General features: G+C 42.0%; 1 protein-coding gene across 1 annotated transcript in view; it reads right to left on the bottom strand.

Moving 5' to 3' along the window:
• The window catches only part of GPC4 (glypican 4), a 109335-nt gene that overhangs the window by 28829 nt on the left and 60366 nt on the right, over positions 1-20140 (bottom strand). Inside the window, exon 2 of the mRNA XM_060003097.1 lies at positions 8644-8802. Coding sequence (XP_059859080.1) covers positions 8644-8802 — 159 coding nt within the window. The remainder of the gene's footprint in view (positions 1-8643; positions 8803-20140) is intronic.

Below are 20140 nucleotides of genomic sequence, written 5' to 3'. Positions count from 1 at the left end.
CTGGACCACATTCCATTTCTAGCAATGGTACTCCCAGCACCAGCTAGCCAAGTCTCTTTAGCACAGCCGGATTCCTTCTCACTGAGAAGGGCCCATGAGGGCATGTTTAAGAAAGCTCTGAGGGGACTTTCCTGGTGGTCCAGTGGTTCAGACTCCACGCTTCCACCTCAGGGGGCATGGGTTCTATCCCTAATCTGGGAACTAAGATCCCATATGCTGCGTGGTCAGCCAAAAAAACTGAAGAAGAAAAGAATGCTCCAAGGCTGAAGCACTGTTCCAAGTGCTCCATATACTAACCTCCACGTGGACCTATTGTATGACCTCATACACAAACCTCATAAGACAGTCTATCTGCTCGTGATCTAATATCAAGAGAAAACTCAGGACACAAAATAGCACAATCGGCGATGATTCTGATTTGTATGTATGTATATACGTTGTCTACCTGACCAAAGAAAGACGAGGCGCGTACAGTGGTATTGGATGGGTGTTAGGGAATCGGCGTGGTTTTTTTCAATGTTTCTCAATTTAGTTCACCCCAATTTTGCAGCGACACAATAGGAAAAGTAATCTAATAGGAAAAGTAATCTATCTCATGCTTTCAAAAATGACTTATTTCCCTTTATTCTATTCATCCGACTTAAATGCTGGAGCCTGACACATGTTTTTCTGCTTCTTCCAAACTGTCTACAGTGAGCACTGTAATACTGGAGGAAAAAAACCCAAACACGGCAAAACACCACCAAAGCAGTTTACATTTTTCGTTTAAAAATACCGTTTTTTCCTATAAAGTATTCCTTTCAAATTGCAGCAATTTGAAAAATATGGCAAGGTATGAAGAAAACAAAAATTCCCATAATCCCACCATTAAGAGAACAACAATGGTTTATTGAATTGCTTTCCTGCTTTTTCTATGAAGGTATGTATTGTCACATGGTTGAGGTCATCCTGTATTTATACCCTGTTCTCATGGAACACTGTATGCTTAGCAGTTCCGATGTGATTAAAAAGCCTTCAGAAACATCAGTTTTAACAACTGCATACTATGACACCATACGAACAGATCATAATGTAATCATTATGGGACATTCAGGATAATTTCCTATTTTTCATTATTCCAAGTAATACTGTGATGAACATTCTTGTACATAAATCTGTACGCAGATCTTTCCTTCCTTGAGATCAAAACCTAGAAGTACAGTTACTGAGTCAAAGGGTATGAATGAAGCTATTTGAAACCTCTGATAACACTGCCAAACTGACCTCCAGAGAAGGTATGCCCATGTAGCATTCCCCGCTCCAGTCTTCTCTATTGTGAAGAGCTTCAGATTCTTGAGGGAATGGGGGGAGGGGGAGGGGGAGGGGAGGGGAGGGAGAGAAAGAGAGAGAGAGAGACCACGTGCTTTGCGCGCAATAGAGATGGGCCAGGACAATGAACAAGAAAGGCCTGACTGGCTTGGGAATTCTCTCAGTCAGAGTCACTGCTAGATCAAATAAGCCCTTTTCTTTGCTGGGACAGACAGACGCATGGAAAAAGGGTGAGCAGAGATGATCAACAAGGCTCTCAACTCCCAGGCTCAAAGTACAATGAACCAAAAAATAGATAAAAGCAATTCGGCTGAAGCTCTTCTGTGTATTTATTTACTCGCCTCCAAACAGATCGGCTGCTTCTTGCTGACACCACGCCTTCTTTAAGAAGCCACAGCTAATAGCAGAGGCCCAAAGAGAGTGTGCTCAGGGCTCCCTGGAAGCTGCACAAGCATTTTCAATGAGACGGCCAATGCTAGAGCCACAACTGGCCACACCTGAGATAACAACTCAAAAGGCAGAAAACCTTTGTCAATACAGAAAAGTGTGCGTTTTATCTGAGCTCTTGATTTGATTCCAGTAAGCTGGCAGCGGCTCCTTCTCATCGCGTTTCACAGAGATTATCAAAGAATTAGCAAAATTACCCAGTGTTTTAGTCTCTTTTGCATGGAAAGAAAAAAAAAAGAAGGAAAATAGAATTGTAAAGCACAGAGTAGCAGTGCTTTCCAACCAAATCAAACACCCATAGTATGATCTGGAAGGAACACTGCGTTTGCAGGAAGGTCAGAGGCCTCATGTCTTTTTCTGTACTTTCGTGGCTACGCATCCTGATTGCCGCACTGTAGCAGAGGTTTAAAAAAGCAACAAATTTTAAAAAGACATCTTAATGAATGAAATCTGAGGTAAGGATTCAAAAACAGCCGTATGTTGTATGTACGTCACACATTTCTATGACACATTTATCTTGAGGATGTCGAAGACTTAAACTAAAGACCCGGGAGGTCTGTACGAAGTCAGTATGGCCGTGCAAAGGACAATAAGAAAACCGTGCAGTTGAAAAATACTTGCAGTCAGGGGGTCAGGAAAATTCCAAAAACTTCAGCTTAGCCAAAAGCCATGAAGCTTAGTTGGCTATATTTGTCTTTCATGGGCATGGGAATTCAAATGCCTTCAACTTGCTGCGTCTCCGACACTGCTGAGCCTACTGGCCTAATGAGGTAATGGCCAGGATGAACCATGGAAAACTTTTAGTCACTGATTAAAACAGAAATTTGGCTCAATATGAAGAGTGGCCACCCTTTCCCCTAAGCTCTCCAGCCCCCTTGTTTTCTATCATTTCACAAAGGCAGGACATGAAGCACTCTTCAGATAGATGGGACAATTATTTCTTTTATGTGCGTTTTAAGCTAATTCAGAACATTTCTACTATTATTCGAGTTAACAAGCTTCAGGCTCATGGGAGGGTTTTCAAAGACCCAGTGAAAGTAGCGGAGGGTTAAGAAATGATAGGAGGAAAATAGAGGGGACCATGCAGACGCCTAATTAACATCTTGTAAGACCTTTCACTGAAGCAGCTGGTCTAGTCACATGTTGAGAAGATTCACAGAATTTGTAGAATTGAAAGGGTCTTTAGAGAGCATCCAGCTCAACCCCTTGATTTTATGGATGGGAAAACTGAGACCAGTTAATTGCCCCAGGTCACAGTGGGTTCACAGCAGAAACAGGCTGACAACCGGGAGGGCTCTGCCTCCTGGGCAAAGTTGCTACATTTGCTCCTACAATGGCAAATGAAAGTAGTATTCCCAATGGGCTAGCATCAGACAACGTCACTATTTTCTTAAAATTTCTTTTACACCATGCAAAAACACCTAGCAAATAATTTGATTCGGGGAGTTTGCAAGCAATAATCTATCTTTGTAGTTGTTAACATCATTTTTACTATGTAATTCTGAAATATATTTAACATGGCAGCTCTAATCTTAATCTATTTGGGTTGTTTGATTTCGCTCGGATTCTTTGAAAAACAACTAGTCTCTCACAAAATGCGACATTTGGGGGCGGGTTTTTATGTTGTGGTCCCCAAACACGGATTATGCCGCACTTCTATTATTTCTATTCCTTTTGCCAAGCAATTCTTTCAAAGTCCCCTGAACGGAGGATCTGATTAGCATATTCATGAGACAACCGATTCAGCTATGTTAATTAGCAGTTCTACTTCAAAAAAAAGAAAAATTCCCAAAACTGGCCAACAGGGGGAGCAGCTAGCTCTGTCATTAAAGTTTTCTGACTCTATGTCTCTAGCCCAGGATAGTCGATTTCTGATATTGAATATTCTAAGTCAAAGATTAGATGAAGAAGATTAACGTGTAAGAAAATAAAGAGGTGAGTCCTTAAACTCAGAGGCGCAGGTTTAAAATATGGGAAATCTGAGAACTGGGAGGGGGGGAGGTGCTGCCTAAGGAAGTTCTTCTGTACTTCAGCCAGGTCTGCAGACACACACACGTGCACAGAGTTTACAACTTCAAAACTGGTTTATACACTGTATAGTCTCTTTAGAGGTACAAACAATAGAAAATTACATGTGTAGAACAAAAAAGGACCTTAGAGATAAGTGGACTGACTCCAAAATGCCAACGCTAGCGCTCACACTGACCAGAGCTCATGGAGGCAGAATGATAATGGGATGCTTTCTGGTAAAAGAAGGCTAATTCCCTAAAAGCCTCGAAACCTTATTTTTATTTGAAAGTTTATTTAAAAAAAAAAAACAAAAAACCTTGTTCCTGCCTTAGAAAGAAGTGGTATCTCATAAACATGACTGAAGTTTTTTTTTTTTTTTTTTTTTTGCGGTACGCGGGCCTCTCACTGTTGAGACCTCTCCCGCTGCGGAGCACAGGCTCCGGACGCGCAGGCTCAGCGGCCATGGCTCACGGGCCCAGCCGCTCCGCAGCATGTGGGATCTTCCCGGACCGGGGCGCAAACCCGTGTCCCCTGCATCGGCAGGCCGACTCTCAACCACTGCGCCACCAGGGAAGCCCCATGACTGAAGTTTTGATGACAGATGAAGTTGCCTGAGCTCAGGATCACCACTTCAACGTTATACCGTAGGGCCTCCCTGGTGACGCAGTGGTTGAGAGTCCGCCTGACAATGCAGGGGACACGGGTTCGTGCCCCGGTCTGGGGAGATCCCATATGCCGCGGAGCGGCTGGGCCCGTGAGCCATGGCCGCTGAGCCTGCGCGTCCGGAGCCTGTGCTCCGCAACGGGAGAGGCCACAGTGGTGAGAGGCCCGCGTACCGCAAAAAAAAAAAAAGTTATACTGTAAGCTTGGAGATGGCAAAAGATGCTCCTCTGAAGTACTTTGACCTCCTATGTTCCCACGTGTCCTTTGCTATTTCCTCAGTACTTATCCCCAGCCTTCCTTATGCCACCTTGCTGCCCCATTTTGGTTCTCCAGTCGCCATCTTGTTACTCTGCCAAACTTCCTCCCTTCCGTTCACATCAGTAACCCAGGGTTTGACTTTTATAAAAACTTAGACAATTCTTTGACCAAAGCACTCTACTCTTGAATTTCTAAGAGTCACCATAGCCCCTACACAATTTCACTCAACATCGTCTTTAGGCCTTGTGGACTATTGGCAGGTCATAATTGCCAACCTTAGAAATGGACTTGAGGGTATGGGGAGGGGGAAGGGTAAGCTGTGACAAAGCGAGAGAGGCATGGACATATATACACTACCAAATGTAAAATAGATAGCTCCTGGGAAGCAGCCGCATAGCACAGGGAGATCAGCTCCGTGCTTTGTGACCGCCTGGAGGGGTGGGATAGGGAGGGTGGGAGGGAGGGAGACGCAAGAGGGAAAAGATATAGGAACATATGTATATGTATAACTGATTCGCTTTGTTGTAAAGCAGAAACTAACACACCATTGTGAAGCGATTATACTCGAATAAAGATGTAAAAAAAAATCAATCAATAAATGCAGCACCCACTTGAGGATTACGGTTTGTTGGATACCAATCAACTGAGATTTCACCATATAAAAGCAGTTAATTGTCTCAGAAAGCCTAGCTTGGAGGAAATATGCAAAGTATCCCAGCTCTGTTCTGATCTCCAGGCCAAACACATTGAGGCTACAACTCCTTCAAAAAAATTTAAATCTATGCTCCCTACCTTTATTGTCTGTGCCATAGTCTAATTTGAAGTCAGAAGAAACAAACTGGGGTTTCATCATCATTTTTCATGGGCAGTTTTGAAACTGATAAAGAAACAGCGTTAAACACATTTATTGGAGGTGAAGGCTGGTAGGGAAGGGCAAGGGAAACTTTTTCTGTCCTTTTTTTTCCTCCCTCTCTCGGTACGCGGGCCTCTCACTGTTGTGGCCTCTCCCGTTGCAGAGCACAGGCTCCGGACGCGCAGGCTCAGCGGCCATGGCTCACGGGCCCAGCCGCTCCGCGGCATGTGGGATCTTCCCGGACCGGGGCACGAACCCGTGTCCCCTGCATCGGCAGGCAGACTCTCAACCACTGCGCCACCAGGGAAGGCCCCCCCGTTTTTTAATTTTATTTTTTGGCTGCACTGGGTCTTCTTTGCTGCACGCGGGCTTTCTCTAGTTGTGGCGATTGGGGGCTACTCTTGGTTGTGGTGTGCGGACTTCTCATTGCAGTGGCTTCTCTTGCAGCGGAGCACGGGCTCTAGGCGCACGGGCTTCAGTAGCTGTGGCGCACGGGCTCAGTTGCTCCGCAGCATGTGCGATCTTCCCGGACCAGGGCTCGAACCCGTGTCCCCTGCATTGGCAGGCAGGTTCTTAAGCACTGCAACAACAGGGAAGCCCCTTTCTGTCCTTTTTTAAAAAAACATGTTAATACTTACTGATAAAATTTCTCTGTGTGGCTTTTTAAAAAGTACACACTGGAATCACATGAGTAATGCTATAAAACCATGGGGAGTGAGAAGGGGAAAGAATAGTGAAACTACCAGGCCCACTGGGAAGAGAAATCACTAAGTGTCTGTGCACTCCACACCTGGAGGAGACACGTCTAAGAAGAAATGGGGTGATTTGGAGGCAGTGACCTTGGAGGTTGGAAGCTGCCTCATCTCCACTGTATCTTGCTACTGACACGCTAGCCATTTCTCAAGAGCAGGAATTTTCCCTTGTAAGTCCCATTATTAAACCCCCAAGTGGTAATTTTTAAATATCAGCATCTCAAGTTTTCAAAGATGACTGTCTGATTAGCTCTCTAAGTTTTCTCCTCAAAGGAAAAAGAATTGCTTCAGTTACTGTCTTGAATGAGAAACGCCATAGTCAAGAGAATACCATTCTTTTCAATAATCATACTGATAACTTAGTGACCAAGAGACAGAGGTGGTCTAAGATGTCTTTTGCCAATAACACTCATCTTCACGTGGTGTTAACATACTTAACAGCCTGTGCATTGGGGATTATAGAATAATAAACAGGATATATGGATACATAAATTATTTCCATCCATCCAGGGAAAGGAGATAAAGACTAAACACAACTCCACATACAAAGCATTGGGGGAAATGGGCACAATAAATGGTACACTACCTGGAAAATTTTAGTTCAACTGCATTACAAATTAAATATGCTTTTGTCGGGGCTTCCCTGGTGGCACAGTGATTAAGAATCCACCTGCCAATGCAGGGGACACGGGTTCGATCCCTGGTCTGGGAAGATCCCACATGCCGCGGAGCAACTAAGCCCGCATGCCACAACTACTGAGCCTGCACTCTAGAGCCCACGAGCCACAACTACTGAGCCCACGTGCCACAACTACTGAAGCCCGTGCACCTAGAGCCTGTGTTCCACAACAAGAGAAGCCACTGCAAGAAGCCCGTGCACGGCAACAAAGAGTAGGTAGCCTCCTCTCGCCGCAAGCAGAGAAAAGCCCGCGCACAGCAACGAAGACCCAACGCAGCCAAAAATAAAATAATAAAAATAAATAAATTTATAAAAAACATATATATATATATATATATATATATATATGCTTTTGTCGTCCAGCCTGGGAACCGACTAACACTTATTAAATCAGTTATCAGTTTCAAATAACGAATCTCAAAGGCAACATTTGAAATACAACCTGTTCTTTAGCTGGGAGCTGCCTTATCAGCTAGATCAAATCTAATTTAATCCCACTTCTCACCATGGTAATGAGCCCTTTGCAGAAATGCTCAAAGACATTTCACGTCTCAAAAATTTGCCTTGTACTTCTTCACCACAGAATGTCAGGAAAAGCATGCTTCAAAGGTACTATGTAATTAGAATGGCCTTTACAACAGGTACAAAGGAAATCATCCCTATTAAAATTAAATCTACTTCATAACGACCTGCAAACTGAGTGAACAGCACCAGAGAAAGGAATCCTGAGGTGTTTGGACCCCATACTTTCATTTTGAAAGTCTGTCATCTATTACATTGCTTCAGATACGATTGAAGTACCTCTCTTCTGGCTCAGATTGTCTATTTCTTCACTCTGAAAACAAAGTGTGCATGTGAAAATCTGTGTTTGGCACAGGGGACTGAAATAGGTTTTCTTGTGGCTCTAACGTGGATTGACCAAAGCTTCAGCTAAAATGAGGCCAGGAATGGTGCTGAACTTAATGAAGACTGGAGCCCAGCAGCTACCTCTGGGTCACTGCCGCGTGGTCACTGCGGCATGAGCATTAATCCTGTGTTCTACAGGGCTTCTAGGAATTCTAGTTGGCTTTGAGGGATCCATTTTGAAATTTAATTTGAAGTCCAGCATCTGCAGAATCTCTGTGGTTATTTTGACTAAGTTTTCAGATGCCTGCTTTTTATTAGGAAGATTTTTCTTTAGTGACTTGTGTCAACAACACTATTGTGTGTTCACCCAAGAAAATAAATGAAAGCATTTAAATTAAACTACTTTAATCTCTTTTTTGGCTCCTTGTGACCATATTTCCATAATGGCTACCATACCGTACAGATTCTAGTGTATCTGGAAGGATTCTACAATAAAGCTGTAAGGCTAACTTGCCCCTGGGGTCCAGCCAGGAGAGCCTCTTGGGAGAAAACTTGAACACTGAGAGAAGAAAGGCACTTGGGAAAAGCAACTGTACGAACTTCACTGGCAGCTCATAGATCTGACTTGACTAAAAGGTATAAGATGAATTCAAGGGAGTTCCCTGGCGGTCCAGTGGTTAGGACTCAGCGCTTTCACTGCTGTGGCCCAGGTTCAATCTCTGGTCAGGGAACTAAGATCCTGCTAGCCGCATGGCAAAAAGAAAGAAAAAGAATTCAAGAACAAAGCAAATATCTACACTTACGTAGACCAAAGTTCCAATACATACCATCAAACTTCTTGTAACGGGACGCAAAGACAGCTTGCAAATGATTGCACTGCTCACTGACCACGCTTTTGAAATCATCCTTACTTTGCAGGCTGTACTTCTCCTCCATCTCTTGGGAGCAGCAGGTATAACCCTGGGGACAAATCTTCAAATGATCACCTGGAAGATAAAATGTAGGACAATCAATCTCCGTCATCATTCATCAAGTCCAAAACGGAAGAGTCTGATTTAGGTGCACACGCTTGGCTTCATTTCTCTCCGTGATGTTCCTGCAAAGGCCCGGGCATTATGCGTTATCTAAAAAGTTTCATTATACTGAAAATATTGATTTCCTTCTCGGAAAAATAAGATAATGAAGCCATCTCCAAAAGGCAAAAGAACTTTCCAATCAGGAAGATTGTTATCATACAGGAAAAATCGGTGTGGCCAGTAAAGAGAGTATCATTCAATATGAACGGAAGGCTCGCATAAATTCTTCGAGATTTTATGCTACCTACTGTGCAAGTCATGCAAATGAGACATCGTTGTTCTAGCTTTGAGAGTTTACACTGCAAGAGAGGGTACCGTTAAATGAAGAATGATTTGTAAAATATGTGACAACAACCAAAAGCTGAGCAAATATATAAGCAATTGATGTGGCGAATAAAGCAAAGGGTAAGTGCATTTCAAGGAGCTGTCAGCCAAGAGGAAAGAACGGAGTCCACGCTGGGATTTGAGTCGATGGTAAGTCACAAAGGGGGACGTTAAATGATTCTTGGTTTTAAGATTTTCTTGTCCAGCATCTTCTGTACAGATGTTAGACACTATAACATTGACCTTTATGATCGTGTGCGGTGTAGCCACTTGTCCAAATACAGATGAATGGCTTCCAGTAAATGTCGCCTTTAGGTAGCCCTAAGGGCCAAGAAAATGTCAAAGACATGCAGACCATCTGCCTCCCCTACACCAACGGCATTCTGTTTGTGGTTTGGACCTGAGAGTTTGGAGAGCTTCTGCCCTGTTCCTCCTCTGTCAAAGACCAAAAATTGTGCTTTGAACAGACCACGCCTCTCCCTCATAATGACCAAGAGATACGGCGTCACTCAAAACTAACCCCACCAGGTACTATCACGTTAGTCACACCAATACAATACCAATTCACCTTCACTGTTCCTTCTATCATTGCAGTTCATGTTCCATGACAGACAAAAGGGGTCTGAAAAGACCTAAGGTCTCAGGAACTCAGGAAGGCGTATACTGAAGACATATGAACCTATCAATGGTAAGTGTGTATAATAAATCAAGGGAGCAGGAATGAAGAGCAAAATCTTTTTAACAACACTAATCATGGACATGGACTGGGCCAGGAGCAGACGGCCATCGCTGCTTCTTGGCTGTGGGCGCTTAGAGGAAATAAGCCTTCACTTCGGACAGATACCAAAGTAGTTTTGCGGAGGGGGTGGATTTCAAATAACATGGTGTTGGCAATTTATTTGACGAACACTAGTACCGTCAACTGCACAGATGCAAATAATTACATAATCAGATATATTCCTGATCGTTCTTCCTTCCTGGCAATTCAAAAGTAGGGAGAGTGTTATTGCCAGACAAAAATGGATACGTAGCATTAAAGGACTTTTAAAGAAGGGGAGAAGGGAAACATTCTTCAAATAACTTCCTCATCCAGAAACTGCTCAATGCTTCATTTGGCATTTTTGAAACCCTTGGTCAACCGATAATTCTAACAAAGGCGGTGGGGCTGGGGGGAGGCACAGGGAAGAATGTGAAGGAGTTTAGAGCTGTGAGGTTGCCGAACATCTTAGATCTCATTAGTGGAAGAAGCTTAGTTTTCTGGAAACACCTTGTTACAACCAAAACCAGAACTGCCTCTTGACTGGATTAACACGTTCACAACAGGCCTTTGGTACTGGGACACCTAATGAACAAAGAGATATCCAGGTGTCTCCTGGTTTCAGGGTTGAGGATCTCCCCAAACACAATCTTAATACATAAAGTAATACAAAGGACCCCCAACTAGTACAGTACTTGACGTAGCTGTATTAAAGAGTCCATATCACTCTCACACACCACGAAGAAAATTAACTGAAATGCTCACAATGAGAACTTAGGACATACAGAACTAGGTACATGAATTATAATAAGAGAGCAGCTACTTTTTTAAGATTTTCACAGGCTAAAATTAATCACAGGCTGGTTTTCAAGCCCCTGCAAAGATTCGATTGTGGTAATGCACTGAATTTCCAAGGCAAAACAGTTCAGAGTCTGGAAGCGAATCTATATTCACCTAATCTTAACATGGTTCACACATACAATAAACGAAAGGGTCATTCGTTGGATCTTATCAAAATAGGCATCTATGACCAAGGAAAAAAGCACCCTTCTTTGCACCTCCAATGCACATACGCACAGACACACACACAGAACCTAAAGCCAGAAAATTCGAAGAGACAAAAGGAAAGAATACTTGTCTACATATAAGAAGGTGCTAGATGTTGAGAGTTTAAAATTTGGGCACTGAACAAACACCCTTCAAAAATGGGTCACAGCAATTAAAGTTTTACTGGTGACCGACTGAACTAGCCAGCAGCTAAACAAAAGGCCCGTGCACTCCACCCACCACCTACCCACCAGGGGCCCTCAGCAGGACCTTCGGGAGACCTGCTGATATCTGAACACTGAAGCACATTTATTTGTTTTGGCAAAAACTAAGGAAAAAGAGTCCACTTCCATGTTACAGATAAGATCTTTACAGGAAGACTCTGTCTAATGGTAAAGGCTTGCCTTGTGGAAAGGGTGACAACGGGGTAGATACCTGGGTAATGTTTCTGCTGGCAAAGTCATCTTCCCCTGAGTGCAAACAAGCCACACCAACGGGCCACTTTTGCCCATTTGAGCCTTGCATACACCACGTATTCTGTCTGTTTCTAAAAAGCATTCCTTGAAAATGTAATCTGGCATTCTTGCCAAAGGCCCTGTCCAAGACACACTTATGAATTAAATCCCAAGCCACACATGGGCCAGTGGGGATTCAGTGCCATAACCAGTTTCCGCTGATGAGAAGTTACTAGGAAGGAAAAGGGGACAAGTGCATCTGAAAATGAAACTACAGCTCTGCACTGTACTAAGAACTGGAGCAACTCATTTGATTTTTAAAACCTGAATATTTCTACTGTAACACCAAAAATGATTTCTATGATTAAAAGCCAGGGCGTACGTATCAATGGAAAGACATTCCATTTTGCCTGTTGGAGACTGCCTCTAAAATGCTGTGTCTGAATGAGACATGCTTTTTTTCTCTGCAGATCACCTCTCAACCTGGTGATCCTGTATACTTCTTATTTAAGAAGGATGTCACAATTTGTTCTTTAGGCTGAAAGCGTTGAGCACAGGGACGACAGGATCCAATGTGGGACAGGAAGATGACAGCCACTGCAGGGGAAGCGGTGAGCTCATGCATTTAAAAAAGGGGGGCGGGGTGGCCCTAGAGGATTCTGATACATACCCTTCCTGAAGAATTCTAGTTTGAAAGGCTGAAGCATTAGAGCCACAGAAGAACCGGGAATCGAAGTTCATCCAATGGTTTGAGTCAACAGTGGGTTGATCTACAACCATCATTTGCCTCCTCTATTTCGCTAACTCAACCTCCTGCTTCCGGGACCTTCTGTGTTCTTCTCCATGACCCTCTTCTGTCTGCTTTCCACTCTCTTTTCACTCTGCTCATCCTGTTCTCTCTCACCACACTCCACCTCTTCTAACTGCACATAATGTGAAACCGAAGGACTTTTTTGTTTGTTATACTTGTTGAGAGTTCCCTGTTCTTAATTTTAAAAGCAGGTGAATTGAAGGCTTTATGGATTTCTAAGAAAGCACCTAAATTAAGTTGCTTTTTGTACATGGCCCTCGATTAGGGTTTTTCTTTGTGGGTCAGTGGCCCTCAAAAGAAAAAAGGTCCCTTAGCCTTGTCGTCGGAGGCTTGGATGAGAGTCAATGAAGCGTGCTTTTAAAGCTTAACTCTGTGGCATTAAAAACAAAAAAATCACTCGAAAGAGCCAAACTTTTTTCAGTCACACCAGCTCTGTGTAATTTCCCTTTAGTCTTAATATCAATGCCTTCGTTTTTCAAAGCTGAACAAAGACAATCACAATAAATTACTACTCAATCCTGCTGAGTGTGTGGATTGGTTCCTTTTTTTTTTTTTTTTTTTTTTTTTTGAAGCACTTCAACTCAATAGTTAAAGAAGCAGGCATTGACTATGAGGAATCTAGTCCATCCTTTAACAGGGCTCTGCGGCGGGCAATCTGTAGAACTGTGCTTTCTCATTTTATTTCATTTCTTCCTCTCACCAAAGGCTGGCTGTGATGTACAGATGGGGTGCAGATAATGTCCATTTATTTCCAGTTACTCATAACCCACCTGCCCATAGAAAATGTTATAAATGGTGGTTACATTCTCAGGCCAGCCTATTTACTATCAACGTAACTACTTCTAACTGTAACTTCATTTTTTTTTCAGCTTAGTTTCATATTTTATTGAAGATGCATTTAAAATAACATCCAGATTCATGTCTTTTTTACATAACAGGACATTTTCTGTCATTGTCATGTAAAAGACGAGTAAAGGGACATTATTAACGTATTTTATAATAAGATGCTCCCTGATACACCACTATACCCAATTTATACGTTTATTAAAGCATACATGTACTTTGTTTTTTTATACAGCAGGTTCTTATTAATTATCCATTTTATACATATTAGTGTATATATGTCAATCCCAATCTCCCAATTTATCTGTAACTTCATTTTGAAGTCCAAGTAGAAGCCAAGAAAATGTCTCTCAGATTCTCACACATTTTGGGGGAGATGATGATAGAGGAATACTTGTAGTTACCGCTAGGGTGTCAGCTTTCTATACCTGTAGGAGATAAAGTAAATGTCTTCAGGATTACTCCTCCAGAGTCCTAAATGGAGGAAACAGCAGCCAGAAAGTTTTATGGGACAATGCAGAAAACCCAGGCATGCCAGCACCAGCACGATTTGGACAGCAAGCATTCTCCGTAGCCCAACTCATTTTACCAAAAATGCAACCAAATGCCTTTGGTAAAGAAGAGACACACAAACTGCACCCTAAGGGTGGGGGCTGCAGTGAGGGACATTGGAGAATAACAGACTGGAAAGCGCTTAGGAAAACTGCCAATGTAAGAGATTCGATTTTGCGATGGCCTTTCATGCAGAAAGGGATTTGGAGAAAACTTAGCTCCTTTTTTGTGTGTGTTTTTTAAAATTTTATTTTCTTGAAGTAGAGTTGATTTACAATGTTGTGTTTAGTTTCTGCTGTACAGCAGTGACTCAGTTTATATATATATATATACACACACACACACACACACACACACACATATATATATTTTTTCATATTCTTTTCCATTATGGTTTATCACAGGATATTGAATATATAGTTCCCTGTGCTATAGAGTAGGACCTTGTTGTTTATCCATTCTATATATATAATAGTTTGCATCTGCTAATCCCAAACTCCCAATCCTTCCTTCCCCCTTGGCAATCACAAGTTTGTTCTCCACATCTGTGAGTCTGTTTTTGTTTCACAAATAGGTTCATTTGTGTCATCTTTTAGATTCTACATATAAGTGATATCATATGGTATTTATCCTTCTCTTTCTTACTTTACTTCGCTTAGTATGATAATCTCTAGGCCCATCCACGTTTGCTGCAAATGGCATTATTTAATTCTTTTTAATGGCTGAGTAACAGTCCATTATCTATATCCACCACATCTTCTTAAGCCAGTCGTCTGTTGATGGACACTTGAATTTCTTCCATGTCTTGTCTATTGTAAATAGTGCTGCAATGAACACTGCGGTGCAGGTATCTTTTTGAATTAGAGTTTTCGTCTTTTTCTGGATATATGCCCAGGTGTGGGATTGCTGGATCACATGGAAACTCTAATTTTACTTCTTTGAGGCACCTCCATACTGTTTGCCATAGTGGCTGCACCAATTTACATTCCCACCAATAGTGCAGGAGAGTTTCCTTTTCTCCACACCATCTCCAGCATTTATTATTTGTAGACTTTTTAATGATGGCCGTTCTGACTGGTATGAGGTGGTACCTCATTGTAGTTTTCATTTGCATTTCTCTAATAATTAGATATGATGAGCAGCTTTTCATGTGCCTGCTGGCCATCTGTATGTCTTCTTTGGAGAAATGTCTATTTAGGTCTTCTGCCTATTTTTAACTGGGTTGTTTGGTTTTTTGTTATTAAATTGTAGGACCTGTTTTTATATTTTGGAAATTAAGCCTTTGTTGGTTGCATCATTTGCAAATATTATCTCCCAGTCTTTTCATTCTGTTTATGGTTTCCTTTGCTGTGCAAAAGCTTTTAAGTGTCATTAGGCCCCATTTGTTTATTTTTGCTTTTATTTCTGTTGCCGTGGGAGACTGACCTAAGAAAACATTGGTACGATTTATGTCAGACAATGTTTTGCTGTTCTCTTCTAGGAGTTTTATGGTGTCTCATCATTTTGAGTTTATTTTTGTGTATGGTGTGAGGCTGTGTTCTAGCTTTGATTTGCATGTGGTTGTCCAACTTTCCCAACACCACTTGCTGAAGAGAATGTATTTTCCCCATTGTGTATTCTTGCTTCCTTTGTCGAAGATTAATTGTCCATAGGTGTGTGGGTTTATTGCTGGGCTCTCTAGTCTGTTCCATTGAGCTGCATGTCTGTTTTTGTGCCAACACCATGCTGTTTTGATTACCATAGCTTTGTAGTATTGTTTAAAGTCTGGTAGGGTTATGCCTCCAGCTTTGTTCTTTTTCCTCAGGATTGCTTTGGCAATTCTGGGTCTTTTATGGTTCCATATAAATTTTAGGATTATTTGTTCTAGTTCTATGGCAAATGTCATGGGTAATTTGATAGGGATTGCATTAAATCTGTAGATTGCTTTGGATATATGGCCATTTTAACAATATAATTCTTCCAATCCAAGAGCATGGGACATCTTTCTATTTCTTTGAATCATCTTCGATGCGTTTATTAATGTTTTGTAGTTCTGAGCATATAATTCTTTTACCTCCTTGGTGAAGTTTATGGATACTTAGCTCTTGACAAGGGGTTTTAAAGAAGTGAATTTAAAAAGCTTCCAAATACTTGATACTATCTGTGTCTTTTATTCTGTAGGTCTAATGGTAGTCTGGGGAGAAGAGACTGATCTGGGGAGCAAGAAATATGGGTTTGAGTCCCAGCTCTACATGATTCACTGTAGGCTCTTAAAGAAGCCCTTTGTAAAGAAGGAAGCATTATGAATACAGTGCAATTACAAAACCAAGACAAAAATGAAGAGCATCTATTATACCGATAAGCTACTGAATGAAGTTCTCCAGAAAGAGACTTTTCTGATGACTTGTACTAGGAGAGGCAGAGGGGCCAGGAGAGCAGCACCTTCTTTCTTCCAGCTACTTCAGGGAAATTTCTTATTGGAGGCAGAATTTAGGAGAATAAAGATAGCCAGAAAAGACAGCATTATCAATTAGGAGTTCAGTGGCATGCATAAGTGATGGGGAACTGATGACAAGTAAGTACAGACATTTATTTAAAGGGCCTTCAAAAGAAAAGCCTTGGGAGCCTAAGGAGACACGATGACGAGACATAATGTGGTACCCTGGCTGGGATCCTGGAACAGAAAAAGACATTAGGGGAAGATGAAGGAAATCACACAAAAACTTACATGCAAATGTTCACAGCAGCATTATTCAAAATAGCCAAATGTCCAACAATGTATGGATAAACAAAATGAGGTGTATCTGAATAATGAAATGTTATTCAGCCATAAGAAGGAATGAACTTCTGAAACGTGTTCCAACATGGTGAAATCTGGAAAATACTATGTTAAGTAAGGAGCCACTCACAAAAGTCCACATATTGTATAATACCATTTACATGAAATGTCCAGCCTTGGTCAATCTATAGAGACAGAAGGTGGATTAGTGGTTGCCTGGGGCTGAGAGGGGAGGGTGGTGGGCAGGGGGATGGGAAGTAAGGGAGGGGTTACAGCTAAAAGATATGAGCTTTCTTTCTGGGATAATGAAACTGTTCTAAAATTGATTTTGGTGATAAATGCACAATTCTGTGAGTATATTAAAAGCCACTGTATACTTTAAATGGGTGAATTGTTTGGGATATGAATCATACGTCAATGAAACTGTTAGTAAAAAAAAAGCTAAGGAAATCGGAATAAGATATAGACTTTAGTTAACAATAATGCATCAATATTGGTTTATCAATTGTGACAATGTACCACAGAAATGTAAGGTGTTAATAATAGGGGAAACTGGGTTTGGGGTATAGGAAAGCTCTGGGCTATCCTCGCAAATTCTGTAAATCTAACCCTTCTAAGATAAATTTTATTTTTTCTTTTTTTTTAAAAAGCAAGCTTTGGATTTCCCTGGTGGCGCAGTGGTTAAGAATCCGCCTGCCAATGCAGGGGACATGGGTTCAAGCCCTGGCCCGGGAAGATCCCACATGCCCCGGAGCAACTAAGTCCGTGTGCCACAACTACTGAGCCTGCGCTCTAGAGCCCACGAGCCACAACTTCTGAGCCCGCGAGCCACAACTACTGAAGCCCGAGTGCCTAGAGCCCGTACTCTGCAACGAGAAGCCACCACAATGAGAAGCCCCTGCTGGCCACAACTAGAGAAAGCCCACGCAGCAACGAAGAACCAACGCAGCCAAAAAAAAATAAAAAATAAAAAAAATTTAAAAAAAAGCAAGCTTCAGTTTTCAAAGTAAAAAGGATCAATACGTGGGGGGGGCTTTCATCAGTATTACATCAAACACTTGATGTAATTCTAATATTGAGGAGCAACATCAAACTATTACTTGCTGCAGTAATTTTCCTAATCCCTCGATTGCTACTTTACTCTTTTCCTAATTTTTATTTGTTCTGAAGGTAAAACAATTCCTTGCCGTTGGTCTAAAGAGTTACCAAAATAGTTTCCGTTCACTTTCTAGATCTAAATTCGTGTAGCCACAAAATGAGCTAAAATGCAGGTTGCTGTATAACTCCATCCCCTCCAAGCTATCTAAGAACCCCAGGAGGAATATACAATGCTCTGCTTCATGGGAACAAAGAAAGAAAATCTCTAAAGGTTTTTAATAATCCCAGGGGTATGAGGGAATGTATACATTAATCCATCCTTCCTCCCTTGCGAAACAGCAGTGAAATGACTGCATGTAATGTGCTATGCACATCCAAAGCCTGAAGCCTTCTGACCTAAACCGTAATAATAAAGCACATAAATTACAGTCATTATGGAGATGTATGATTTGAGATCACCTACCAATCAGTAGGGGAAATGCAGCCAGTTAGCATTTTGCAGAACCTTTCCGAAATACAGCTCTGGAGGGCTTTGCTACTGATTATTTTTAGGTCCACTAATCCTGCAAGGTAGGCTAGAAGGCCAATCAGAAACACATACATTTCAAAAATCAGTTCTATTATATTTTCCTAAGAATACTTCGTTTAAGTGTCGTTGGAAGAGTCAGGGCTGCTACTTTCAAACCCCGCACTTCATTTCAGTGAGCTTGCAACAGCTTTAAAATCCACCTGAGATAGAAATCAAGCAGGGCTTTTTATTGCTTTATACTGATAAGCAAATTATGAACCAAAGTTTTTATCTGACAATCTTCAATCTCCATTTTAACTGTACCAAAGGTTCACTGAAGAAAGGCACATCAACCAAACTGAGTGAATGACCTGAAATGCATACTCTGACCTTATGTTACCATCACTTTAGAGCACGTAGAGCAACTGTATCTATTCTGCACATTTCCAACCACTTCGTCCCGGTCCAGGACTCAACAGGAATAATAATACTGGCGATTAACCCCAATCTCTTCAACAATTCTGAGGATCCAGTAAATACTACCTAAGCTAATAAAAGGCTCCCGGAAATGTGTTGGTGACTTGACTTGGGGGCGGGGGCCCCCGACAGGGGCAAGCAGGAAAAGAAGGAGCTCTGTTACTTGTTTTACAAATAATGAAGATCTCTCCTGTCAGTGATTCAGGTGCACATACCTGGAGTAGCATCATTTGAGAGTTTCTCTCGAACACTAGTTTCCGATCTCCATTGAGCTCGTCATTTAACAGAATGCCCGAGTCCAAATACGCCTGTTTCAAATTCAGCTACAAATAAAATGTAGCCTAGAGGGGAAACACCACTGGCTAGGACATTTTTTTTTCTTTGGTGCCCAACAGTACTTCTTTCTGGAACCTAGGTACCCAAGCCAAGCGTCCTAATTACTGGTAGAGCGAGGCCTCGTGAGGGCCATCTCTAAGACAGTGAAGAGACCAGGCTCAGAGGGTCACGGGGATTCCTGGGATGGGAGGGATGCTGGCCCCCAGCATCTTGTCCTTTCTCTGCACCCCTAGCGTACACTCTTACAATGATCCCCGAGAGCAGTCTCCTGCGGGCAACCACATCAGACCTCAGAGAAAGTGGAGGAGGAAGGCATCCTCAGAAAAACACTGGAGACGCTCCTGTCCCCCTCTCCCAGGGGTCTGACGGAACACCAGACTTCCAACAGGGAGCGATTTTCCTGATTATCTCCTAATCATCTCTAAAGAAACCCCGAGGAGCCCCATTCTAAGATAACCCGCCACAGCCATTTAGGTTTCACAGCAAGATTGGAAAGGGTCAACAGCTGGGTACCAAGTCTATTCCAAGTGTAGGAGAAAATGCAGTAGGTGGGTGGGGAGGCGCTAATACAAACATTAATTAATGCCTTTCGTTTTATATGCGTGTCACGGGTCGTGTGGGTCACGAACATTTTTAACATTGTTTTCTCCTTTTTTATGCCTTTTTTCAGCTTGGGTAACTAGAAAAATAAAAACCCTCCTTAACTTCTCTTTACTCCCCCTTTCATGACATACCTAAAATTCCTCCCTCCTGAATACAGTGTGAGAATAGGTTTTTAATAAATCTACTTTCTAGGAAAAATATACCTAAATAACAACATAGTCATTCATTAGGAATTCTCCCACAGATATTTTTCCAAATGGCTACTTAGAATGCCTTTACCCTGAGTGATAAGAAAGTTCACTGCCTCACGTAAAGAAAAATGATTCTCTAACAACAGATTTCAAGCCACATGAACCATTCTTTAAAATTCTAGCCAGGTATCAATGAAACGGCGAAGGGGAAAGAAAAGTTACTTTTTCAAAGTCTGTACTTAATTAAAACCCACTTGCACAAAATTCTTGTTAAAGGTCACAGTAAGTTACAGCTGACTCTAATACAGATGTGCATTTAAGGACTCTTAATTTAATTAGTCTCCCTTCCCATGGACACGGGCCACAGTTGAACAGGGGTTAATTTTTATAGCATGAGATAAAAGTGTTATGCAACCTTAGCGCAGGCAGATGGAGGAAAGGCAGAGCCCTCATTTTGCAAGGCTGAGTTTCCCCAACCCTCAAAAAAG

The sequence above is a fragment of the Delphinus delphis genome, chromosome X, assembly GCF_949987515.2.
Source record: "Delphinus delphis chromosome X, mDelDel1.2, whole genome shotgun sequence".
Lineage (NCBI taxonomy): Eukaryota > Metazoa > Chordata > Mammalia > Artiodactyla > Delphinidae > Delphinus > Delphinus delphis.
The sequence above is the reverse complement of the archived record's forward strand: the minus strand, read 5'-3'. Positions and strand labels throughout refer to the sequence as shown.